The 27,553-nt window shown below is 37.9% G+C and overlaps 1 protein-coding gene across 4 annotated transcripts in view; it reads right to left on the bottom strand.

Annotated features, from left to right (window-relative positions):
- The window catches only part of LOC120514455 (ankyrin repeat domain-containing protein SOWAHD), a 57,202-nt gene extending 36,221 nt beyond the window's left edge, over positions 1-20,981 (bottom strand). For all 4 annotated transcript variants that reach the window (XM_039734846.1, XM_039734847.1, XM_039734848.1 and 1 more), the window contains exons 1-3: positions 20,774-20,981; positions 1,986-2,050; positions 1,638-1,859 (exon numbers count right to left, since the gene is read on the bottom strand). In XM_039734846.1, the coding sequence (XP_039590780.1) occupies positions 1,638-1,859; positions 1,986-2,006 (243 nt within the window). In that variant the 5' untranslated portion in view covers positions 2,007-2,050; positions 20,774-20,981. The remainder of the gene's footprint in view (positions 1-1,637; positions 1,860-1,985; positions 2,051-20,773) is intronic.
- Between the last annotated feature and the right edge of the window lie 6,572 nt (positions 20,982-27,553).

Raw genomic sequence — 27,553 nt, 5'->3', positions numbered from 1 at the left:
CACTGTGACTTATTAGTGCAATATTTTATTAAACTGGCAACTTAGCTTACTTCACCACAGGTTAAGAAAACTACTCTATCAGACAATCAAGGGAAATTTTAATTTTCCAGGAAATATTTTCCTCAGGAAAGGACGGTACAGATGTGACAGCCATAGACTTATCTAGACATTACTTGCATGTGTGCAAAAATATGTACAAAAAACACAATCCAAGAGTGAAAGGCTTGATGAAAACCTATATAAAGTTGGTCTTTCATTATTCCTAGCATCCAAGATTGTGGTTATTGCAGCAAACTTTCATGGTGTTAGTCAGCAACAAATCTTTTTAGGAAGTAAAAACACTGCCTGAAGATTTGGGTTGCATATCAAGCTCTGGTATCTTTGACTTTTTTTGGTGATGACTTTGCTAATGGTATTGGCTTTGTTCCAGCCTAACCAGAACAATGTCGGTATTGGTGACAACTTGTAAATGGGTAATGTCAGTTTTACCTGCCAAATTGGAGGTTTGACTGAAATGGAGACAAATTTTGTACATATACAGTATTTAAACAGTAGCCAAAGAACTACAGAAAATATAAGGACTTATTTTTATATGTGTGCCTTTTAAAAGGAAACTACAAATGTTATGGGTGTTTGCCTGTTGAGTAATTTCAGCAAAATTCAAGTCTGTATAGAAAATCAATTGATAAAGAAAGGACTATGTATTTTAGAGAAAGAACTGTTTGACATGGAACAAAATCACATTTTTCGTTATCAAAGAAAAACATGTGCATGGCCTTCAGAGTAGAATCCGGAGCTTTTAGATTTTCCATGAAGAGTGTGGATTGTAGTTATATTGCTGACAGCTCCCACAATATTCAAAGTGACAGTACCCACAATATTCTTACAGAATTTGCCAGTGTTATTGTTGTTGTTAGTGATTTATTAGTTATTGCTTTCTGATCACTGGTAACAGTATACAAGACTGAGGTGTAAAAGAAATCTATCACAGGGTGTAATAACACAAGTACATGCATTTGTATTGTTTAATACAGAGAATTCCAGATGATATATCCTTTGAACTGAAAATATCTATAAACTTTAGCTTGAATTTTATTTTGAAACTAATTATTTATAATAGTAAGCCTAACAGATTTGTGTATCATACCACTAGAATTAATTTTTTATGTTGAAGCTACAGACATTTTTCATAACATAAAAACATACATTATGGAGTACCAGCCTTCTATTTTTGACTGTCTTTGGCTATTATCTAAATAATATTGTTTGGTAGTGCATTTAATGACATCATGCAAAGAGAAGAAGGCCCTCTAGAGTAGACTCATACACTACCTACAGCCAGTAATACATTTCCGCATTTCTCTCTTTCTTGTCTCTGTTTGGCATGGGCTACTAACTTGCCTAGCTGTTATGCATTTTTAATGCATTCTTTTGAAAGCAGAACCTTTCCATATTAAGTTCACTTTGTCTCTTATCAGTCCTTACTTGTACATCATACAACTGGAAATAAGCAGATGAAGCGAGCTTTAAATCATATTATTGCATGCCTCTTGATGGTAGCTGTTGCCACATGACACACTCACAGTCTCACTTAAGCTCATTAAAACCACGTGCACATTGTTAACCAAATATTTTACCTGTTCTAGAGGATCAGAAAAAACGGAATCTTCTGTGACTGTGATGATAGGGGTGTCTCCCCAAAAGCTCATGCTGTTGTTATATGTTTCTGGGTGTGATGTTAGCTGCTCATCACTCGTGCAAAGGCTTTCACAATCCAAGGCCAATGATAACATTGACCTAGAATCACCACCTGCCGTGATCCCAAGGTGCTGTTCCTTAATTTTCTTCTTAAGAACATTCTAAAATGGTTACGAGACATGTAGATAAGAAAAAACTTAAAAAAGACACTCAAAGGAAAAGATTGTGCTATACTGATAAAAAAAATCATAGAAAGGTCATCCCAAAACTGACAATGATATACTAACGTATTCTGTTTTTTTATCCATGGTGACTTCTGAAAGGACTGCAGCAAAGTTTCTTATTCCCTTATCTGTAGAAAATGAGAAAAAACAATAATAATCACACACTGGGAGTAAAACTGGTATCTTACGTATCTGTTATATCCTTGTGTTTCATTATGTTTCTGTTTCTTCCCTTCACTAAAAATGATTCATTGTATTCAATACTTCATTTCTTTGTTGTTTAGGTATGGAATCTTTATCCTCTTTCTAAATTACACTAGAAAGTTGTCATAATTAAACTATTAAAACTATTTTAAAATAAAGTAAAAAAATAAAAAGCCATGGGAGGTAGGCTATGCAGAGTGAGGAACTGATTTTAATATCAAATTAAAGTAATAAGAGGGAAGGATTTGTAGGCAGCACCATAAATATTACATAACAAATAAGTCTGAAAGAGACAGTGTATCCATCTGCTTATCATAATGAAAGCATTCAGATCTGGCATTGGAATAACAGTCATGAGAATCCCTTCATCACGCATCTACAGTATTACAGTCTAGGCATCAGAAATATACTTACAAAACACAGACAAAATATATATATAAAAAAACACCCAACTCCTGAGGCCTATATTAAATGGAGTAGGGCCAGATACCTATGCCAGCGGGAATTGATAAAGACATTTCTGAAAGTTTGTTACATAGTGTTAGTTTCCACAGTAGTTATTCCACGAAGATAACAAAATAGAAACAGGAAAAGCACAGGAAATCTGCCTTTGGAGGCATCCTGATATTCACTTTGTAAATTGTAACTGGAATCATTCCTAAACAGACATATGACAACTCTGTGTGTTTTATTTGGTTTCCACTTCTCAAGCTGATGATGCTTCCTGGAAAAGATAAGGGACTTATTGTACATGTTGTTGAAGTGTACAGTTGTGACAACTATAAAAAACAGTGAGGGAAACTCACTTGTCTAACTGGAAATGAATTGTTACACACAAGCCTACACAGCACATGTTCAATGGGCAGCTAAGTTCTTTACTAACACCGTGCTAGCAGTGGTGTAATGTAACAAAAAAAAGAGGTTTTGGTTGGGCAGTATGCAGGAAACGAATTGGGAATTAATAGTGGATGGGAAAAGTTGCAGTAAATGTAATAGACAACAAGAGGGAAAGAGAGGCACGGCAACTGATAAAAGCAAACACAAACATAAACAGACAGACATATCCTGCGGTATTAAAGTTTCTGAGGAAAGATGAGACAACTTGATAAAGCAAAAATGCTGTCTAAGATCCACTATCAGTTGTGAAGCTGAAACAGATATAGGTTTAAGTTTCATGGGGCCAGAAGCCTAAATCAGACTTTACATTAATGTTACAGCCAGTGAGGGATGTGGTTCAGGTGTCTTTCACAGCTTTACAAAGCAATGTGTGAAAAGCAGGGCTGCATTGATTGTGATTTTTGTGGCCACTTCCAATCGCTGATTAGTAGAAAGTTGCCTTATTTAGAATCTGCTTGACAGATTTACTGTAAGAATCTCTCACTTGGGTAATTTTGATTAAAAAAAACAATGCTATGATTCTGCATTTGAAACCATGATTAAAACAATGACTATTTTGTGCAATCCTAAAAGAACAATTTGAAAACAGCAATTTTCTAGCTATTCATTTACAGACAACCCTGGCAGCAATGCAGGACAGTGCAAGATGCAGCACCAGACACAAATCTGGGAAAACTCATGCTGCCCTTTTGAGACCCCAGTTTTCACAAACATTAAACATTAACTTTCTACAAAAAGTGCTAAAAAAGAGCAAAAACTAAGCCTCCCTCAAAGTTTTATTTTCATTATGACCCAAAAAGCAGGGTATGTGAAGCATGAATTTATTATTAAAATGCGTCACAGCATTGTGTTTAGCCTATAATACTGCACACAATGCAAATGTCAAACCAACTACAAATATATAATCTTTAAATAATTTGTAATGTTTAATGTCACACAGAGTAAGTGCACTGTCCACATTTGTATTCATATATGCATGTGCGCTTATTTTCAACCAAATCCTTAATTGTTAACTTATTAAGTCAGTTTTTCAAGAGAAGCACAAAGCAGAACAATACACCATCTTTCTGAGTTATTAATGTAAAGTAATGAATAGCTATCAGTATCTGAATCAGCACTTTCTTATACTTTAAGGGGTTTGTTTAATGTAGATTTCATTTTTGAGATATTTTTTCTTTTAAGTTTATTTTGACTTACATTTATCTTTCATTTTGTGATGTTTCTGTGCCTCCATTTTGTACTTTGATTTTGATAGTGCATTTTTGAATGGCTGCTATTAGTGTTGATATCCTGTTGCTAAAGCATGATGTATGACGTTATTGAAGATGTTGGCAAGCTTCAGCTAGCGTCCAAGTTTTTTGGATGTGTCGAAGATATGTTCTTTTTGTTATTTTAAAGCTAGCTTAAAATAATTTTAGGGAGTAAGGAATTTGCAAACATGATTTCTGTATTTTGGTTTATTACATTTACTGTAGCTAATCAGTCTTTTGGCTCAGTCCCTTTTGGCTTGTTTTTTGTCCTTTTATTCTAGCTAAACATGCATCTCTGGGATGCTAGATGCCCCATATTCCCGCAGGGCACCCTGGGATCTAGAGTTCAGCTTCACAGCCCTACTGGGTACCGTGGGTGCTACCAGGGGACGCCACAGGGAGACTGGGGAGTGTTTACTAGTAGTGGTACTCCAAAGTCACAGGGTCAGAAGGCCCAAAGTGCTTCCAGGCTGAAGAAAAAACAAGTTCCCCATCTGACCACGGAAGTGCTGGCAAGTCATGTGGACAGAAGGACAGAAGTACTTCCAGGTCAAAGACTATATAAAGGAATGCTGGAGACCCAGTAAGAAAGCCAGAGTCGGAAGGAGTGTGATAGAGCTTGTTGGGAGGTGTGGAGGAGAGATTTAAGTGTATTGGTTATTTAATTGCATGTTTATTGTGGCTGGGGTGCTTGAGTAGCACTGTACAAGAAGAAAATAATTAAACAATCCTTGGTGCTTTTGTGTTGTCAGTGTCTGTGTGTTGGGTTAAGCGCTGGTATAGCACCATTTTGTGTTACAGTGTCAAGTTAATTTGAAAGTTGCAGTTTTGACCTGTGTCAATCATGATGTAACACCATAAACAAAAAAGTAAAAATACTGGTAATATTAAAATGAATAAAATATATAGTATAACCATAAATGCAGTACTCAGAATTTTTACCATACAAACTAGTATATTCAAATAGATACTTATTTAACATGAATATTTCATTCTTATTTTTGGGTAACTCGACAACCTTGCTGTTCATTACAGAAAATGCCCACCGAAAATTAAGTTAGTTGGTTTATTTGTGTCATTAAATAGCCTAATATTCATACAAGAGTACTTCTATAACATTCATACAGGAGGAACAGGCGTACCTTAAGGATGTCCACTATGGCTGGGTATCAGCACTGATGTCCCGATTTGGTTTGATTTTAATTTACAATGCCCCGATTCAATTTGATTTCGATTTTGTCTTGATTCAGTTACTGTAGCAAGCACTGATATATTTGAAGTGCCAGCTTTTTAGAGATTACTTAACAATGCACAGAGAATATTAATAATTAATATTCATGTTTTATGAATCTCATTGTAGACACCCTTCAACTAAAAAGTTACTAAACCGTTTGCCAAATTTATTTCCCTCTTGGACATTTAAAATAATTGTGAATTAATCAAGATTAAAGATACAGCGGGAAGACTAGTGTCTTTGTATAATTCTACAATTACATATATCTTCAGTTGCTCCTGTGTAGTAGTTCATCTTGAAGATGTGTCCTCACAGTTCCTCCTCACACAAAAAGTAAGTGTTTTAAAACAAGGATCTAGAGCTAATGCTTGTTGAAAGTGGCAATGAATGAACAGAACATAAAAGACAAAGAACCAGCCATTGTGACTGACAATGATGCAGCCCAGTTTATGGAGCTATTGCACGTCAGCTGCTTTGCGCACACACTCACTTTGGTATCGCAGGCTCCTCTGAATTCCAACAACTGCCCACTTGCTCACCCGGGTGAGGCATGTTGAGAACTTTTTCCACAGTAGCAGTACAATTAGCAACATGCCAAAACATAAACCTATGATTGATGCTGTTCCGCGATGGAGATGTTAGAAAGGTTTTGGGAGCAACAGCCAGCCATACAGGCAGCAAGGTTACTCCCAGTGTGCCTGTCGTGTAACACTCTTATCTGCAACAGGTACCCAGTTGTACTGTATTTAATGTAGTGACATGATTGTTATGTAGGAATCTGCTGTCCTGGATGTCCTCATGTTGCAAGTTAGGGCTATCTCTCCACTGACCTGAGAAATATGGCGATGCTTTAAGAGCTTCATAAAGCCTTGGCCAAATTAACATTACTCATCTGCTTTCTGAATGGTATAGCCTACTGCAGATCCTAAACCTGTATCATTTTTCGAAAGCCCTCATTTTCAACAATGAAGTAGGGCCTCTTACTTTTAAAGGTAAAAACTTCTATAGATTCTGTCATTTTTTTGCCTTCAGGTGAATTAAATGGAAGCTTGGACATAAACATCGTCTCCAGTGTAGATTTAGGTTCTACTTATTTGGATGTCGACTGAGATTGTTTATTGGTGACATCGGAATAAATGATTTGACAAATATGTTATGTTACAACTAGGGCTGGTCAATAAAATGATAAAGATAATTATCACAAAATAACTTTTCCTCAAAAGAAGTATAGAACTCATTCCACCCATGTTTTGACAGGCAACATGAAAAACCAATGATCATGAGAATAGCAGCATGCTAAACCAGTCATGTGGCTGAAACAGAGTTACAGCCATGTCACGTTTGGTTGACGCACACAGCACTGGGCCTAGGAGTAGTGTTGTGGCGAAAAATTGTCACCACAAGGCTTTTACCTGAAATGAAGGCTATTAGGACTCAGGATAGGCAAACAGAGTTTATAGCTTTATTGCAATAAAACAATAACACAGACTCAACCCAATTCGGCCAAATCAGATTGAGCCCCGAATAGTTCAGAACTCAAAACTTATATAGTAATTTCTTATCACGCCGACCTCGCTCATATTAGCTCATTTGCTGTTTTTCTCTGACTCCCATCTGCACCTGTCCGGCCGATACCTCGAGTTCTCATGGGAATCATTATTATCTCTTGACTTCCCCCTGCAGCTGGCCTCCAGTATTTTTACTGTCTATTGTCCATCTTTAGTTTCTGTTTTGCTTATTTTTTTATTGGCCAAGGCTGGTACAGACGTTCCCTCTCTTCCATTTATGGGCTTTCTCTTATCACTTCCCCTTCCTTGGCCTTCAAGCTAGTTTATTTAGTGCCCAAAGCTAAGCTTTAATTAAAAAGAAAAATGGCATGTGCCTTTATTTAATCATTTGCTTGGCATGCCTGACTCACAGTAATTTTTGCACTAAAGTTAATGCATACATATTTTTCTATATTTATTTATACTAGTACCTGAATATACTAATTTTAGTTTTCATGCATTACATCATCTTGACCTTGTTAGTAGCAATGCCTTTTGCTGTTTCTGCTGATTCACTATTCCAGCTGGCTTAACACGTGCCTACCAGGACCATTTTTCTATATTATGTCATTGATATCGTTCCTCATCTTCCTAACTTTTGAACAACAGGTGTACATGTTCTTCTGTCCTCGATTGTTTCTGTGCGTCATTCTCTTTCTATTCTGTCCTTCCTTTCCCAAATTGGTAATTCTGCTTCAAACTTAAAAATAATGCAGTATGACTAATGTTTTTTATTTAACTATTTCATTGACATATCTTATTTGCTTGACATTCTAATTTATGCTAAATCTAACACTTCAGAAGCTGTTAATTACTTTTATGGCTATTTATGCTAATATATCCTATTTATGATAATATATAAATTTTTATCTTCCATAGTAGCAGCAGCACACATGCTAGTAATTGGGCTACAGCAGCCCAGCTCACCAGTGTGTCAAGGGTGGGACTGATATAAAAGAGAAAAAGACAACAGAAAACGTTAATGAAAACTTGGAAAAAAAATCAGCGTTACTGAAGAAGACACTCCAACAGACACAGCCAAAGGCTCAAAAAATGAGGACATTGTTGAAAAGAAGGGTCAGAGCATGTAGTGTGGAGATACTGTATTTTGGCTATTTAATGTCTGACAAGAAGCAGAGTAGGTTCCACTATAAATTGTGTGAAATGCATGTTGCCACAAAGACTACCACTAATCTTTTGTACCAACTGAAAACATTGCTATCCTTTAGGGCATGCACAATGCAAGACTATATAGTTCCATACCCAAGTAAGTGCTGCACTAATGGGGATTTCTCATGCCTTTCTTTTTTTGCCTTGCAGCATAAGCCGACCACAATTAAGTGAATATGTCAGTTTGGTCTATGTTCTCCTTCATTTGCAGTTGAAAGCTGTTTGAATTTGTACTGAGGATATATACAGATTTTACTATTTTAGAATTAAGATTTTATTATATTTATTTGGAGTTGTCCAAAAAAATTTCATGTGTTCTCCTGTAAAACTTGAAAGCTTTTGACTGATCAGAATTAAGATTTTAGATTATTTTATATACCTGTTTTATTTATTTGAAATACAGTTGTATAATGTTCTACAGTACATTTGTCACGTTCAGCTTCCGACAGAAAATAAATATGTTAACCAAAATTAACCTTATGATATCTTCACATCTCACTTTAAACTTGACAGAAATAATGACTTGATTTATGTTGTAATATATATTGATATTGACTGATAAAAAAATTATTCTGATAAGATATTCTTTCCGTATAGCCCAGTCCTAGTTACAACAATACTTAACTTTTGGGTTGCACAGCTTACATAAGGCTTAGCTTTTAATCCAGTTTTTTTTTACCAACGCACTGTTTCAATCCATAGTAAGTCCACACATATGATTTAAGCATTGAAGGAGCTGACTTCAGTTAAGGAGGACACGCCATTTTATGCAAAGTAGTAAATTTACTGGATCAGACGCCAAAAAAGAAGAGAAGCAAAAGTCTACATATAGTAATTGAGCAATTCACAAAATCAATCTCGAGAGTTTAAGAATCAATATTGAATCGTTTAAATGAAAAATAAAGATTAATTGGAAAATCAATATTTTTACGTAGGCCTAATGCCCAAACAAAACTACAGGGAATTTTTTTGAAATTCTTTGGATAGTGGTGAGGCTAGGAAATAAATACTAATTTTGGCTACATTTTTCCACCTGTCTTTTAAAAAAATATTTGTTTATATTAATTGTGGCAATCCACAATAATGTAAAATGTATACAATGAAAAATACACATTGAAAAGTATTTATTTCAGTAGAAATTTAATACTAATAGATTTAATATTATTATCTGCGCCCCCTATCCAGAGTTTGTTCTGCCTTGTGCCCTATTCTAGCTGAGATAGGCATAGCCACCAAAACCCCTGAAACCCCTCAGTCTACAAACACAACATCTGTGACAGGCCAACGGCAGAAGACAAGATGGAGGTCAAGCAAGTAAGCTGGGGCATCCATTTGCCCATCTATTTTATGACTCTTTATTAAGTGAAGGCTAGTAGTCAATTTGTTCTGACTTGTTTTACAATAGGGAGCAACAAGAATATTGCTGTCTTTAAATTAATACTAATGTATTAGGAGTTTTATAACCAATGATACATTATGAAAATTGTTTTAATTTCATGTAGTCCATAACAATTATTATGATGGACTGGCACCCTGCACACCAAATTTGGCAGTGTTAACATTTTGGTGTTACTGATTTCAGAGTTAGAGTGTTTAGGTTATAGTGTTGAAAACCAAATATGTAACATCAGTCAGTGTGAAAATTAGTTGAATGGAGTTGCATATCTTGGAGTTAAACATTTATCACCATAGAGTGTTAATTCCACATCTGGGATCTTTTCGTGCTGGTCTAAGAAGTTTCTGGAATAACACTGTTTTTCTGAGAAGTATCCAGTCTATTGTTTTCTATCAAAGTTGGCAACCAAGGAATACCAGGCAAACTAACTTTAGTTTTGTTAGTGTTATAGCCATTTCAGTGTTTAAATTAACTTTTCATAACTGTAATACTACTCAAACCTCCTTAATGAGCAAATTCATAATAATGATAACATTAATACACGCTGGCAAGCATTTTGGACTTCAACAACAAATTAAATATGTAAATTAGCTTCATTTAGTAAGTTTATAACATTATCTGCATATCACATGCATTTTCTTTGTTATATATAAGGTGAGGTTTTCTTAGGAATGACAGGTATGATTAACATTACTGGTGGTACAGAAACCATGTTACAGTTTCTTGTATACATCCATCTATCCATCCATTGTCTAACCCGCTATTCCCTAACACAGGGTCACGGGGGTCTGCTGGAGCCAATGCATTTCTAAAATGTATATTATATTAAAGTCATAATGAAAGGACTGACAACTTTTAAAAACATACACAATTCTTTGTTAGTCAGCCAGTCATTTTTGGACTCACTTTACCCTGATCAGGGTCGTGGGCATACACCATTTTCTCTCTGTCATGGGACTTCATTCTTGTTGCATTTACTGATCGAAGAATGCCAGGTACAACTAATTTCATTTTTGTTTTTGTTATTTTAACTAATTAAGTGCTAAAATTAACTTAATTACTGAACTTTTACTTAACTGAAGATCTTAACATAATTAATTTATCACAGGTCTGAGCTTGAGAGTGCTAACATTAGCTGGCACGCATAGTTTAAATAAACAAAACACCTAAAGATTGGAACCTGTTCAAATATGTTCTGTTCAGTAAATTTCTAACATCACGATTATAGTTTACATGCATTATGTATGAGGTGAGGTTTTGGTAAGAATGAAAAGCATAATTAACATTATATTGGCATCAGAAGCCATGTTACAACTTCGGGTAAAGAGTACTTTAGTTGGGTAAGTCTCAATAACGGTAAAGTTACCTTCTTGTTTACTGCAGTTCTAAAGAACATATTACAGTTGAGTCTGAATGACATGATTGCCAACTTTTAAAAGCACTCTGGAGAGACATCTTTGACCAAGGATGGGGGTCTAAAAGAAATAATCCAAATGTACAAATGCACCATTAACTCCAGTGATTATTATAGAGTTTTTATTTTAATTTAATGTAACATAAAAGTATTAGTAAACCTCATTGTTTCACCAATCCCCCATCCATGCATCCCCATGCAGCTGCCAGTGTGTTATCAGTGAACTAAAAATGGTCAAAGTTGGTCCCAGCATCATAAAGGCTGAGAAATATTGCTCAGTCTAATCACCTGGCTTCAACCAGCACCTAACACATACTTTGACCCATGACCCACGGCTAGCTGAGTGTAGTCCCTTGCTCTCAAATGCAGGAATTTGGGACCAGAGATAAATCGATGATATAAAAGTACAATTACATGCTTTTTATATGTTGAAGACTGGATGTGTAGACTGAGTGTGGGTGAGACAGATCATTTACATGAGTCTCATGTTGGTAGACCAGGACATAAATGCAAAAATGTTAACGTTTATTTCTGTATTTAATATTTCAGCAAAGCACATCTTAAGGTTAGCCCTGTCCTCTCTGCAGGATATCTATGCCAAGCGCTATAGGATCAGGGCAATTGAGATAGTTATGGACTTAAAACACTTCACCAACAGATTGTTCAGCCTGCTCAACGTAGGCAGGTGGCTGTACTGCCTAATGGCAAAGACTGAGAGACTCAAGATGAGCTTTTACCCTTAGGCCATTTGGGTCATAAAATCTGACATGCCAACAAGCATTCAAACCCAAAACTCATTTTGTACACTCACTTTAACTTGCTGCACAGTCACTTTACACATTTTTTACTGTTTCATATTTCAAATTATAACTTAATTTTCATCTAATTTAATCTAGTTAATTGTATTTAATTTAGTAATGTTATTATCTTCTTAATTTTATTTTTTTCTAGTATGTGTTTGCTTTGTTTTGCACAATCTTGGAGTAGGCTAGCTTTTTTCATTTCACTGCACATTGCACCTGTACAACTGCATGTGTGACGAATAAACTCTCTTGAATTGTGAATTGTTTCACTTTTAAAGTCAAAATTTAAAGTAATTCAAATGATTATGAAATATGAGATATATCAAAATCTGGGAGCCTACTTTGATGAATTCATCTCTATTGGTGAGAATGAGAATAATGACTTAGTATATCAACAGAAAGTTATAGCTTGAAACTGTACCTTTTGGTTTAACTTTTTTTAAATTGTCTTTTCATCAGTAAGAAAACGTTTACTATTCCTCTGGACAAGACAGTTAAAATGTCAGATGAGGCAGGAACAGAGGTTGATGAGGCTGCCTTTGAAGATTGTGTGAACACCAAGGACAATAATTTCATTTAATAGCTTGTTAGTGCTTTAACTCTGCTATGTCAGGTAATTCTCATATCCTCGATTTTCTTCCCCTTTCTAAGGATATCATCCAAATGATTTGAAGGCTAAAATGGAGGAGTAATTCTCAGTCCTTCACTTTTTTTCTCTTCACTTTCCTTCCAAGTGTTTAATTAAACCCAATAGTGCATGATAAACACACAGAGGTGGAAAAGGTATCAAGCTAAATGGAGACATGCTGGTCTCTTTTGTCATTTTCATGTTATTGCTAATTAGGAGCAATTAAAAACCAAGAATAAGACTAAAATAAGCAATAAGGGTTCAAAATCTTAACGAGCAAGACAACTAAAATGAAGCAGAAGTGTTACTTGAGCAATAAGTGCTTCTGATTAAACAATTGGGATGGAGCAAAAACCTGCACCCACTGCGGCCCTCCAGGACCGTGATTGAGGACCTCTGTTCTATTGTTACCTTAATATACAGAACTTCCATTTATGCAGTACTGTGCTGATCTTGTTAGCCTTTGGCTTTTTGCCTTTAAATACTATACTGATACTGAGTGGTATAGCACTTTTTCTTATACAGTAGATTATACTGTAAATGATTTTCTACCTGAATATTTAGCAAGTTGTTTAGTTTTTCTTAATGTTTGGGCTACTTTTTAATGCAGAACAAAGTGATGACATAGCTTCATTTTCATTTTTTTTTTGTTGCCCCAGCTCCATCCTATTCCTGTGCATCATTCATCACAGATACACTCTCAATATCAAGTCGCAAGAGTCACGTTGATATTATGTCCTCCACAAGCAACGCATGATGTTTTGGATACTTCAGAAGGACAACAGGTGAGGTGCTCAGCTAATCTGGTCCTCAGTGAAAGAGATGTTGAAGTGCAAATAGCTAACATCTGTTCACTCATATTGCCATGGAAATATTTTTGTATTGTGCAATCACTAAAGGTAGTTTTGCACCATTTATAAGTGTTAGGAAAAAAAAAAACATAATTCTAAGATATTTAAGATTTTATGATGATCTTAACTGAATATAAGTACGGTATTTATTGCTTTGTGCCCTCCCCCACCATAACTTATCATCTATGGGAGCAGAGTGAAAGCTTTAGACTTGCCAAAAATTTCTATCTTTGGGTTTCGCCGAATCTTGACATTTTAGGGTCCCCTGATGCTGAAAACACTGATATCTCAATGATGAGTGTGTATCTGTCTGAGTGTGGGTGTGTGCCTGTGAGTAACAATTTCTTGAGGACGGTCTAGAGCCAAAACTGCTGGACGGAAAAATACCAAACTCGAAACTTAAACCTGTTATGAGATGGTGATGTGCTGATTAGTTTATGAGCCAAATCATGCAAGACACACCCTAGGTGAACCCTCAAATATCGTACTTCTGCAATTAATTATGAATTCTTCTTGTCAATTGCTATCATAATTGTCTACTTTATGATAGGAAAGATCAGCATCACAGCAGTAAATAATTACTGAAATGTTATAGAATAGTTTGGGTAACTTGGTTCCTGGGGCGCAAAGCCTACTGATGCTCATATCCAAATTATGTTTTATGTACTTACTTTCAAAACATGTTTTGATATAGTGTGTTTTTTTTCTTTTTTCTTTAATTGATAAGGAGTATTTTATTTCAAAAATCGGGAGGTGAGACTGTAGTAAGGAGTATGATGAAATTGGAACAATCTGTGTCCGCAAAAGGCGACAAAATGGTCAACATCCTTGTAGCTCATATGACTGAGGCTGAGGAGCAGGATTTACTAATGCAGCACCATCTAACACTAAATACATGTAGATCACTCTTTCAGTGAACTTGAATGAATTAATTCATTTTTTGTTAGTGATTATGGGAGTTCAGATCAGCATGCTTTAGTATAACACCTCATTTTATGATTTTTATTAATCAGACTTATGGCTATTCTACTTTTGTTTTTACTTTTTAATTTTAGTTTTTTTTTTGTAGAACAATCCCTCATTAATTAACAAAAGAAAAGTATGCCTTGCATATCATTTTTTACCAGCCCTCAGACATCCACTGTCCAAGAAATGATACGTAAGATTTTGTTTTCTTAAATATTTCAGAGGTTTTAATTACTTAATATATAAAGTAAATAGAAAAAGATCTGAGAACCCTTGTAGATAAGCATATGTTTCAATGATATAGTTGTTGTGATGACTTTTTTTAAGTTGTGTCAGGGAGGTCAGGGGCCATGACCCGGCCGGGACGCCAGGAGGGACCGGAAGAGGGTCAGAGCCCTGCCTGGATCACGTGGGGTTTGCCTTCCGGGTTGCTTTGGGGGCCACGGGTCAAGGGCATGGAAGCCTTTCCCTGTAGGGGCCCGTGGTCACAGCCAGGAGGCACCCCAGTGCCTTGGGGACCTGTTACCCCAGCACTTCCGCCACACCAGGAAGTGCTGGGGGGAAGATTTATGACGGCGCCCGGAAAGCAGCCGGGAGGACAGCCGGCACTTCCGCCACACTGGGGCGTGGCCAGAAGAAGATTGCCGGGAACACCAGGTGCTCATCCGGGTCCTCTATAAAAGGGGCCGTCTCCATTCATTCGAGGCGAGAGTCGGATGGAAGGAGGACGAGGCAAGAGGAGCTGTGGAGGCGGCCCGAAGACAAGGCATTGTGGCCAGGACTGTGTATTGGGGTTTGTGCACGTGATTAGGTCTGAGTGACCATTGAACTGGGTCTTTGTGACCATTATATTAATTGTAAATATTGTAAATAAACGTGTGGTGGTTTGAGAACAACATGTCCGCCTGTCTGTGTCCGGGCCAAGTTCACAGTTGTTAGTATTTTTCTGCTTCCTAATGTAAAAATGTAGAATTCTTACTGCAACTCAGGCTGGTGGTAGAACCCCAACTATCTCCAGAAGAAAAAGAGTGTGTGGCCATTTTGATATACTATTAGTTTAGTGTACTGATGAACATATTTCCTCCAACATATGAAATGTTTTTTGTCTGTTTCCATGGGTGTCAGGTGCATTACTATGACACTAGAAGTGGGAACGTTTTTTTGGCTTGGCATTTAAAAACTGTTGAGCAAAAGATGGGTCCTGGTATTCAGTTGCAGTCTTCAAAGCCTGAAGGCGCTGGAGGCCCAGTGCTTACACAGACAATGAACAATCTGAACAACCAACTACAAGACAGAGCCTGTGAGGAAGCAATATCTTTAATGAGCCACACAACTCACAGGGAGATCATTCTGCAAAAGATGCAGTACAAACAACATCTCATCCATAATCCTGAGACTTTGAGCACTGTTCTGTCTGTTTTCCTAAGATTCTTGGACACTAAAGGGCTCGTAAGTACACAGTAAAAGTGATGCAGTGCTGAATGACAATACACAAAGTTAAATGATCTACTTTGTCTCAGGTTGCATAAAGGATTCATTTTTCTTACGCTATGTTTGCTTTGGATATTACAAGATTTTAGCACACTGTCTGGTCCTGAAAGGACTGCCAATATACTGGAGAAGTGTCCCACATCTTTTAAAACAAAACAAAACAAAAAATCTGCACCCCATATAAATCATCTGTTAAACTCTGCTAGGGGCCAGCAAATGTGGAAGGACACACCAACCAAATTCTTAAATCTTCAATATTTTTGATCAATTATAATCAATCATGTTGTTGCTTACAGAACGGGATTTTGATATGTCATCGGTTCTGGTCTTACTACATATCCTGTCACACCAGCCTGCTGCACATAAGAAAACAACAAAAATGAGTGCATGTGATGCCATGGATCATCTCATGATGTTCCACAATGTAAGAAGCAGTTGATGAGCCTACATCAGTTTACCTGTCAGCCATTAGCATTGTAACACTACTATTTCTGTTTGTCCCTTTTTTTTTCCTCAGTGTAGTGAAGCTCGGAGGAACATCTTCAGAGGGAGGGATGCAAACAGCCATACCTACTCGTTTGAGGAAAGACAAAACAGGACGTAATCAGCTTCTACATCAATCTGGATAGAAAAACTGATCCCATGTCATGGGAGCACCTTTTTGACTGTCTTTGAGAAACACTCAGTAGCATGTACACCTTTATGCATATAGCCATTTTGAACAGTGACGCTGGCATTAGCAAAGAAAGCTAGGTGGTGAAGCATCTGGGAGCAAAATTCTTGCATGATGTACAGGTGTTATATTTGCAGAGGAATGCATGGGACAGTATGGTCATTAGTTCACCATCTTAAGTTTTTGCATGGTTTGTATACAGGAAAGCAGATTCAATTTGAGCTGTGCACAAGATGGATGTTCCTTACAATTCAAAGTACTTTTTAGGTTTTAAGAAACATTTAACAAATGTTGTGTCATGTAGTGATGCTGTCCTGCTCAGACCTCAACCAGACTTAGTGTTCTGAGTGATCCCCCACAAGCCAGCACATCTAAGTTGCCTCAAAATGGTTTTGTTGAATCTGAAAATACCCTGATATCCAAAGACCAGAAAACAAAAATTTGCGCATCCATTATTGTAAAATTGCAAGACTGTGATGTAGCCAACACTGTAATATTGTCAGTTGTTGAAAGTATGGAAGAGCACTTAAATGAAGTTCACTTAAGCTTTAAGAACAAAGTGCTCAGAGTAATACCTCCTGACAATACAATACAATACAATTTATTTTTGTATAGCCCAAAATCACACAAGACGTGCCGCAATGGGTTTTAACAGGACTGCCTTTTGACAGCCCCCAGCCTTGACTCTCTAAGAAGGCAAGAAAAAACTCCCAAAAAAAACCCTTGTAGGGAAAAAATGAAAGAGACCTTGGGAAAGGCAGTTCAAAAAGAGACCCCTTTTCAGGTAGGTTGGGCGTGCAGTGGGTGTCATCCCAGCAGAAGCTCAGTGGAAGAAGTTTTTGAAAATCTACGTAACTCTTCACAGGTTTAAATACAAAGAGCAAATAGTGGAAATGTTTTAATGAAAAATGAGGTGTTGTTGAAGTGCATCTTGGTGTTAGATATGTTTGTAGGAGAAATGCAGGATCTGGGCTATATGAACAAGTACCAGCTAATGACACATGCATTTGTGTACCATTATTAAAGACCTTAGAGCTCATTTTTTTCATTTTTAATTAATTATTTATTTTAATGGAAGCTACTTTGTTTAATAATTGCATTTGCAATACATTCCTGTAAGCAATAAGAACTGTTTGGGCTTTATAGACAACATGGATGTGGCAGCTGTCAATTGTTGTATTAAAATGCTACCAATGTAACGTGCTGGTGTGTTTCATTATTAAAATAAATCATTGTTTATTTCACATGTGCTGATATTTAAACTGCATTAACACTCAAAAAGATATCAAATAAACACTAATCAAATAGTGTTGAACACTACAGGTACAGGTTAGAAGCAGGCACTGAAACAGCACACTGCCACATGACAAACCAACTCAGGATCCCAGATTAGGAATAGAGTGCAGCCATGCAATGGGTGACACCTCAGTACCACCCTAGTTCAGATGGAATGGAACCAATGTGAGGTTGAACACTACATGGGTGTAATATTTTATATTGTTGTTCTCTGTTTTCTTCTCAATGCTGCCTAAGTGGGCTCTGGCACCTGAAACCCTAAGAGCTCAAAAACCAAATTGATGGGTGGGCATACTGTATAAAAACTGTCTGCTTTGTTCCACTTGTTTTGCAGTTATACAGGCAACAAGCATAAAAATATGTTCTTCCTGATACCAGCCCTCTTTAGCTCCCTTCAAAACTATTATAAAAATGCTTACTATTTTCTAGCACTTGTTCACAAAATGGGTTCCAGCCTTAATGATGCCAAAGATTGTACAAATTAGGAAAAAGGAATTTGGAGAGGCAAACGGCCAGTCTGAATAAACACAGCAAATGGCTGATAGTTGAAGCTGTTAGTTGAAGACTGTTTGCTGTCTGTACAGTAAAACTAAACAGAAACTAAAAATTTGCCTTGGAATGATAACATATTATTATTTTTATTATTATTATTAATAATATTAATAGGCAGATGTCATTATTTAAAGCATCTTACAATATTTGAGGTCCAATTGGTTACATTTCTTTTGTTTATTCCAATTGGAGAACAAACAGGTGAAGTGACTTGCTCATGGTCACACAGTGTTAGCAGCGGGATTTGAACCTGCAACATTTCTATTAAACTGTTAACCAAACCTTCACTGCTAACATTAACCAACAGCATGACAAAGATAATGGTCTCTTGTTCTCTGCTGCCAAGAATTTCATTACAGGTTAAAAAGTACATGGTACCAAGCTGGACTCACTGAAGATAAAAATAAGAAAATATAAATCTTGAATCTTTCCACCTTCATAAAAGGACTTATAATCCAACTTGTTTCAGTAGTGGAAGATTACTTTGCATGCACAAACAGATGTATGGAACAATAATATGTTAAAAAACAGACTCAAACTTTAAAAACAATATATGATTTTTTTTTTCCCCTAACAATAGGACAGAAGAGTGCCACATTGTTTAGCAAAGCTCTCTCTGCGAGTGTTAATGTGAGTTTCGGCAGCACCAGTCCTGGGTGTTCCCTGCGATGGACAAGCTGCTCACCCTGAGGTTTGTTCCTGTATTAGGGCTGAATGTTGCAAGCAGGGATGTGGAGTCAGAAGCAATTGGGTTACTGGAGCCAGAGTAGGTAAAAAAAAATGTACTGACTCTGACTAAATATAAATTGAAAAACACGATGTTAAAATTTCCAGTTTTACATATAGCAATTCAAGGATAGATTAAGATCCCCTCAGACCCCTTGGTGACTTAGCACCTTAACAGCAAGTTTAACATACTTTTAAAAAAACCGCAGTGCATGGACACCTAAATCAGTTTTGATTTCATCAATCCTTGATTGTTTCAGCTCCCCACAGGGAATGGGAGGGTCCCTCCTGCTCATTTCAACACTGGAATACTCAATCATTTCATTGGGCGGCGTTTGTTCTGTTTATCATTCCGGCCCATGGATATCCCGTGGTTTCATCAAGTTTGTCTTGTAAAAAGGCCCCTTGCTGTCATGGGCCCCTGGGCGCACACCCAGAACCACCTGGTGGCAAATCCACTCCTGTACTAACTGGATTAAACTATTTTTCCTTTTAGCCTTTATATAAAAATATAGCCTTTGTTTTAATTTGTAAAGTTTTGTCTTATGTTTGTTACTGTGTGCATGTTTGCAACTTCTTTCGTAAATAATGTAAAAAAAAGCCACAAGAGCCTCTACAGCCTTTAAAACCAAACTTAAAAGGTTAGTGTGCTAAAAAGTAGCGTGATAATTAATGTTGTCAGTCATGAAATGCTTTTATCTTGTATGTTATGTGCTTTCAATTAACAATTTAAATATACAAATCAAACTATAAACTGTGGAGTCAGGGCCAGTTTTATGACAAACTGAAGAGTTAGAGTTGGAATTGTAGGTTTTGTGTATTGACTCCACAGCCCTGGTTTCAAGGACAAGCTTGAGCCCCCAGCTGCAGAAAGTGAATGTCTGATCCTGGATCAGAATCATTTTATGAAAACCTCTACATGTACCACCTATAAAAGCACAGCAGTCTGAATATTACTGTGTTCAATAAATAAATAAAACAAAAAACTAGTATAGCTTCATTTTCAATGTGTTGGACCCAATGTGACGCTGAAAGGACTGTGCAAGGTTGGAAAAGAGCCAGAATTCGACACTGATTCGGACACATATAGCCATTATTAGTGGGTCTAGTTTCTAAGGTTGTCTCCAACCTGGATCTCCTGCACTCAAAACGTTTCCTTTGCCAAAATGACTCTTAGTGACTTTTCGGCTAACGATCATTCAGCCTCCATTGACGAATTAAAGTTGAAGATTCGACTTGAGACAATGTATCCTTAACCTTTCCTCTTATCTATGTTGGCTAAATCGTGAGTAGGATGCGTTACAGAAGATGCCAGGCTGTGTGCCTGCTGAGCGCACCCTCGGTGGCATTAGTACGAGGATATGCGCCCTGCCTCTCCCTTCAGCGTGACATAAAAAAAACGAAAAGCTACCACTGTTTCACATACCATTGGTATACGGACACACAAGTGAGTGAGGTTAATGATGAACCGAGCAGATTTTTACACTTCGTACAGAAGAAGGGAGAAGGGTTGGTGAGTCCAGCGGGGCCCTGTGTGACGGCTCGCCAGCTACGTGAACATCGCGATCGGCGGGAAGCACGCGATCTTACTTTCTTTTTGTTTTCTTTATTCCGTCTCTCCCGCCTGGATGTCCCAAAATTTCCAGTTATTTTCGCTATTACTTCTCACACTAATCTCCTCACACACATACACATATTTCAACTTTATCCTTTTCTCACCGCCTTCCCCAACGAACTCCGAAAGACCACTCACCGCCTCGATCGCCGCCTGTCCCCGCTGTCTGTTGACCCTTTACGGCCTACGGCGCATGCATGTCTTCACCTTGATTCATTCCGCGGGGAGGAGGGTGCTGCTTTTTATTTATTTTTTGTTTAGATTCACCGCTTCTCCCACTGATTATCTGCAGCTTTACTCTAACAGCTGCTGGCCCGTGTCGTTCTGTACTCGCAGCAGGAATAGATTTGCGCCGCCTGCCGTCTGGACTGTGGCGTCAGCGCCGATATTAAACCGGAGGATATTAAACTACAAAGATGTTACCATTCCCATAAGATAGTTCTCTAAATCCTAAAACCTTTAAGACAGACGTACGTGACACACCTGACCTTAGCTGGAGCTGACTTGACAAAGACAGGGGTGCAGATCTCGCCAAAGCGGATAGTATTATGCTACGGTAAGTGTAAGAACACTTGGAAGTGTAAAACATCTACGCTATATGTTCATAAGCCTACATGTCACTGAGGACTACAACAGTGAAAAAAAAGAATACATTTATTAGATGATCATGCGTCAGACAGGTAACACATTGGTCACCAAGATCTGGCAAGATTCAGCCCCGAGTTAGTAGAACAGGATGATCCTGCATTCTGATTAAATCAAACGTTAAATCAGTTAATCTACAGGCAAGTAGGCAAGAAACAATAAAACTGCCAGTGAGTGAAGCTATAGGATAAATACATTGGGTGAAAAAACAAAACAGAGGTAAAAATCAAACCACAAATGGGAGAAATGGAAGGATCTTGAACTCCTGCTAGATCAAAGACATGTCAGTGAACCTGCTGAGTACAAGGGTAAAAAACAATGAATATATTCATCCATCCATCTTCTCAACCAAATACCCAGGGCAGGGTCATGAAGCAGCTGGAGCTTATGCCAGCAATCGACCCAAGCAGATACACATGAATAGAACACTTTGCTGTTAAACTGTTGAAGACACACATACACACAGGGCATATTAGCAATGCCAATCAATTTAACTTGCATGTCTTTGGGAGGAAAGCAAAATACCAGGAGAAAACATACAGAGACACAGGGAAAACATGCCAACTCCACATAGGGAGTACCCAGGATATGAACTTCAGTCTTCTTACTGTGAGGCACACAATGCCACCCCACAATGAAACATCTAGTGAATAAACCTATAGGATAAATAAATGAGGCAATTTTGATCTGAGATCTTCAAATCGCAAATGAACAAAGCCACAGGATGTTGCATTTTGACAACATTGAACTTCCTTATAAATCAGCAGAATACTCAGGTATGAAACAGGGAAACCCCAATCTTGCAGGATCATGAGACCAAGAAGGAAAAGGCTACTGAGACTGGACCAGTTCAGACAGAAAGTAAGTAAAGATGCAGCATAGGGATGATGTGAGCAGAGTTCAAGGATCATGTACAGTAAAAGGATACTACCAGCCAGACAAAGGTGAAGGTAAATCAAAAGGCAAAAAACAGCCATAGTGGAAAGCACAGAGTCAGAGACAGACTGATAAGTTTAAGACACAAATGAAGACAAAGCCTATTACTTTTATACCTGAGAATCCTGTTCTTTTGTGTGTTTTGTTATACATACTTTTATTTCTAATTACATTGGTTTGAAAAAAAAATGTGTGCCCATCAGAAATATTAGGTATTCTTTAAAGATTCTAGGCTACTGAATCCATATTTGGTAAAAGAATTGCTCTATCATATCCAGTCTTTGAGAGATGAAGGTGTAAAATGAAGAAAACACTATTTTTAAAGGGAAAAATTTATATATTTTTAAATTAACTATTTAGACTTGAAAGAATATTATTACACATATAATTGTTTTACATATAATTATTACTTACACAAAGTCAGGTCAAGTTGGGGAGCATGCACTGGTACAGCATTTTGCAGCACCCACCGCACAACAAAACAGCTTGGGATCCTGGTTGGCAACCCCCCCAGTCAAACATGCAATCCATTCCCACCCTCTGAAAATGACCCTCTATCTGCCACAGCCAGGTGTTACGTGCGCGTCCCCTTGGCCTGATCCAGCCACTCAGGTCCTGAACAATGAAGATCCTACGAGCTGGATTACCCTTGGGGAATCGTGCCTTATGGCCATAGTACTGTAACTGACACTCCCTCAGAATGCAGATAATGTGTCTCATTCAGGACTCTGTGAGCAAACACTCGTTCAACACAAAGTCAAACCAGTGATACCTAAAAATTCTCTGAAGAGACACCATACCAAAGGAGTCCAATCTTTGTCTCAGGTCACTGGATAGTCACCTGGTAGATTTTTCTTCTTATGATCCTCAGGAGGTGTTTCACAGTGGAATGACCAACAGATGTCTGCTATCATGGACTCACTCCACTTTCCACTATAACATCTCTCCATCTGAGTGGTGAAACCTCTTCCCATGTTTTTGAGGAAAAAATTAAACAAGTGTATGAAATGGATTTTTTTAAGGCATGTTGCAATCATTTGCATTTGAATAAAAACTTTCTGTCTTTTGGACTAAAAAATGTACCTTTCTAACCTTCTAAATTAAAATTCCTGGCTATCTTGAAAGAACAAAAAGAGTGAAAATAGTGCTGATTCACAGCAAAACATGTTTAGTAAATACTTGATTTTCAGTTGGGGTGGCGCAGTGGTAGCGCTGCTGCCTCACAGTTAGGAGACCCGGGTTCGCTTCCCAGGTCCTGTTTGCATGTTCTCCCCGTGTCTGCGTGGGTTTCCTCCGGGCGCTCCGGTTTCCTCCCACAGTCCAGAGACATGCAGGTTAGGTGGATTGGCGATTCTAAATTGGCGCTTGGTGTGTTTGTGTGTGTCCTGCGGTGGGTTGGCACCCTGCCCAGGATTGGTTCCTGCCTTGTGCCCTGTGTTGGTTGGGATTGGCTCCAGCAGACCCCTGTGACCCTGTGTTTGGATTCAGCGGGTTGGATAATGGATGGATGATTTTCAATTGTTTTTACCTCAACTAGTATTAAGAACAAGGAAAACAGCCATTTTCAGCTCAAAATATACTTTAAATAATATTTTGAGCATGAAAAATATTTTTTACCATTAAACAAATATAATGTTTTTTTTTAAAAAAATCAACAATATTTTTTTTTCAAAAGGGAAATTTTCTTACTGAATTTAATATCTCACGGAAATGGTTTGTGTTAAATAAATTCCAATTTCAGAAATCGATTCCACATACCTATAAAGTTAATTTTTTTTGTGCCAGAGGATTTTGGTGCCAACCAGTATTATTATAAACTTTGTTTTAATACTGTGACTGCAATGCCGTTTTGTACTGTTTCTTCATGGTGATACACTGTTGTGTCATGTAGCATGTACATGTGCATGTAGCAAGTCACATGACAGGTGATGTCATTATGCTCCTTCTATTGAAGATGGTGGAAGACCTGTTCTATCCTCCTAGCTTTGGATCACTTTACTTTTCCCACATCTGAACTATCAAGAAGAATTTAGTTGTAAGACCTTTGGTTTGTTTGCCCTTCGTTTAATGCATTGTATATTGGGATTTGATGATCAGTTTGCTGTTTTTCCCCTCTTGTATCAACTTCTTGCCAGTTTCCTGATGAAAACTTTGTCTGTACCTTTCAAGATCCTTCATCTCCTGGTCATTTTTCTTAAACATTTTCTGCAATTTTTCTTCCTTACACATTCTTAGCAAGGTTGAAGCAAAATATTCCTGATTATTTAATATTGTGACCGCTGGTGCAGGGGGATGCATCAGCCCTCCAGAAACCCCCTCTTAAACAGTTGTTCAATGGGAAGAAAGTCACTCTTACAGCTCCTCTTTGCGGGATCAGCTGCCGGCTTGCTGGCTTGCCGCACGATGTGTTCCTTGTATGAGGCTTCATACGTTTAAAAGGCCGAGCCACGGCCATTCTGAGGTCTCACTTTCCTGTCTCTCTTTCACCAGACTCCCTCTGCTCCAGCCACTGCTACCAGGCCGCTGGACCCCCTTGATGAAGAAGACTTTGTGTTCTTTTGAGCAGGAGTCGGGGCCAATGTGTCAAGTTTGACAGCTGTTCCTCATGAGGCCAGATTGCCTCTGTAAGAAATGTGTGTTTGTATCTGGCAGAACAGCTATAAAGTTTATACTCCTTGAAAAACCTGCTGAACTCTCCTGTGCAACTTTTTGACCCAAGCTTGACAATATTCTTTCTCTATATACGTAACTACAAGACAAATTCATATTTTGTAATTGAATTTTAATACAAAACTTGGATATTGTGCAACCCCATCACCTTAAATATCCTCACACAACAATGTCACACTCAATCAACATTGTCTAATCACATGAACAGCAATGGACACCGTTAATGTAAACAACAAGTCTAAAGCAAGAAAAACTAAGTTCAAAATGGTGCTGCCCTTGCTGGAAACCAACAATAAGATGGTGCTGTGATGATGTTCCAAAAGAAATCATAAAAAGTAATAACCATAAGAAATATATGGTAAAAATAAAGAAAAAGTATTTTAAAAAAATCCAAGGGTTCATAATATTTGCTGTTTGACTAGATCAAACGTTATTCGATTAAAACTGAAGAATCTTGAGGTGTGAAACTGCAAGAGGAGGGGACTTGTAGGCCACATTAATCAGACAAGATAAAATAATTTGTGAACAAAGCTGCAGTCTAAGATCTTTGTTGAATGCAGGATACTGAGGTATGATACACTGAAAAGTCACATGGACAATGCTACAGGATGAAGACCTCTTAAAGCATAAACATCACTGGGATAAAAATGGATTTATTTATCAAGTTCTCAAAAGACAAAATCAAAATCAGCATCAGAGCAGTCTGACAAGGTCACACTTTGGTCAGTGAAAGCGTGTAACTTCGAGGAATGAACACTAAAACCACAAATGAGTCAAGAGGACAAACTACAAGTGTATGCAGATTAGTAGATTACTGCAGTCTACCTGGACGAGACAGGACAGGTAAAAAAGGAAAATTAATCTCTAGTTGAGGAGAGCTGCACAATGAAGCTGTATGAAAGATTCTGGCACAAAGATGATTAAGGTGCACCACATCAGCATCTCACAACATGGTGAAACTGCAAAGATGTATGAATGGTTCAAACATGTAAAGGGTGAAGGTGCAGCATAGCTGTGACCTAAGGGCATCTCGCTAAAGCTGGTTAGTGAACTTTTACAAGGGTGGCATGGTGCTGCAGTAGATATTTTACTGATATCTCACAGCTCCTAGGTTTGAATCCCGTCCCAGATTTTATTTATGTGGAGTTTGTGCTTAATGATTCTGCATTTTTTCTTCTCCCTGTAATTTTCAACTCTAAATTGGGTCTAGGAGTGAATGCAAGTGTAAGTGTGCACTGTGATCGACTGATTCTCTATCCTGGGTTGGTTCCAGTTTTGTGTCCAGCGTTACAGGGCTAAGCACCGGCTCCTGTAATAATGACATAGTTTTAAAATGAACAGACAGTGTTATAACGCTCTGAATTTCCTAGGTGAGTGAAGTTGAATGTTAAAGATTGGGGAAGAGTAAATCTCAACTAAGACAATAGCTAGGATAACATTCTGGAAACTATTTTAAGAGGATGTTGCTAGTCATTTTTAATTTTTTTAATTACAAGTTTGGGTTAATGACTTATAACTCAGTGAATGAATAAAAATGCTGCCAGGCATACAGTGCTATCAATTCCTTCTTCTCCACCCTGTCCATGAAGACCAATAAATAAGACGATTTAATATGAGATTTTGGGGCAGCAAAAGAGTAGGAGGAGGAGGAGGGGGAAGAGGAGTACAGTAGGGTTGCCACATGCACAGAGTATAGTAAAATTCATATTTGCAAGTCCAACCAACCTGCAACAAGTTGCAACTCTCCACTCATGACAAATAAGAAATTATTATGCAGTTATAGTAACACTATATTAAAATACACAACTCTGGTTTATCTATATATATAATTCACTAAAGCAAGGCACCCATGGAAAGCACGCTGGAAGGGGCGTGGATTCACTAAACCGCCGACAAGTGAGACACCTATGGCACACTCAGGGAGGAGCCACACCCACCAACTCCAAGACCATTGGATACGACGACAACTCGCAGAGCCACGCCCACCAACTCGGGCGCGACAACACAGAAAGAACGGCGTCATTTAAATTCGTCTGTCGTAGAGGCCTCATGTACCTCCGAGCCACCTTGACTGTTCATAGAGGCATGTTTCTCGTGGAGGTGAGTCGCCATATGCAGCGTGTAAAACAGTTTGCGAGGGATATCCCATGGGATCCTTAAAACAATCCTTTACAACTGAGGTTAAAACACAATGAAGTAAGCAGTCTTTAAAAGCCGAATTTTCGGTTACGACGCACGACCATGTGCACCACAGCAAACTGTTTTACACGCTACATACAGCAATTCGCATCCGCGACAAACATGCGTCTTCTTCACTCACGGACAATTATATGTTGCTCTCTCCAGAGTTCCATCTTTTCATTCACTTTATGTTGTATCCTCAAACCCTCCCTTTTTAGACAACTGTGTCTTTCCAGAAGTGTTCAACCATCAATAAATAATTATGCAGCGTTTCTTATGCCGCGGGTTCACTATTGTGTTGTATTTTGCTCTCTCCAGAGTTCCATATTTTCATTCACTTACTGTTGTATTCTCACACCAACCCGTTTTAGACAACCGTGTCTTTCCAGAAGTGCTTATCATTCAATAAATAATTATGCATGAGATTGAGCGTGTGTCTACCCAGCGCAGAGAGGCGTGGGTAAGCCGTTGAACCTCATTCGGGCT

This window comes from Polypterus senegalus, chromosome 14 (assembly GCF_016835505.1).
Source record: "Polypterus senegalus isolate Bchr_013 chromosome 14, ASM1683550v1, whole genome shotgun sequence".
In the NCBI taxonomy this organism is placed as follows: domain Eukaryota; kingdom Metazoa; phylum Chordata; class Cladistia; order Polypteriformes; family Polypteridae; genus Polypterus; species Polypterus senegalus.
The sequence above is the reverse complement of the archived record's forward strand: the minus strand, read 5'-3'. Positions and strand labels throughout refer to the sequence as shown.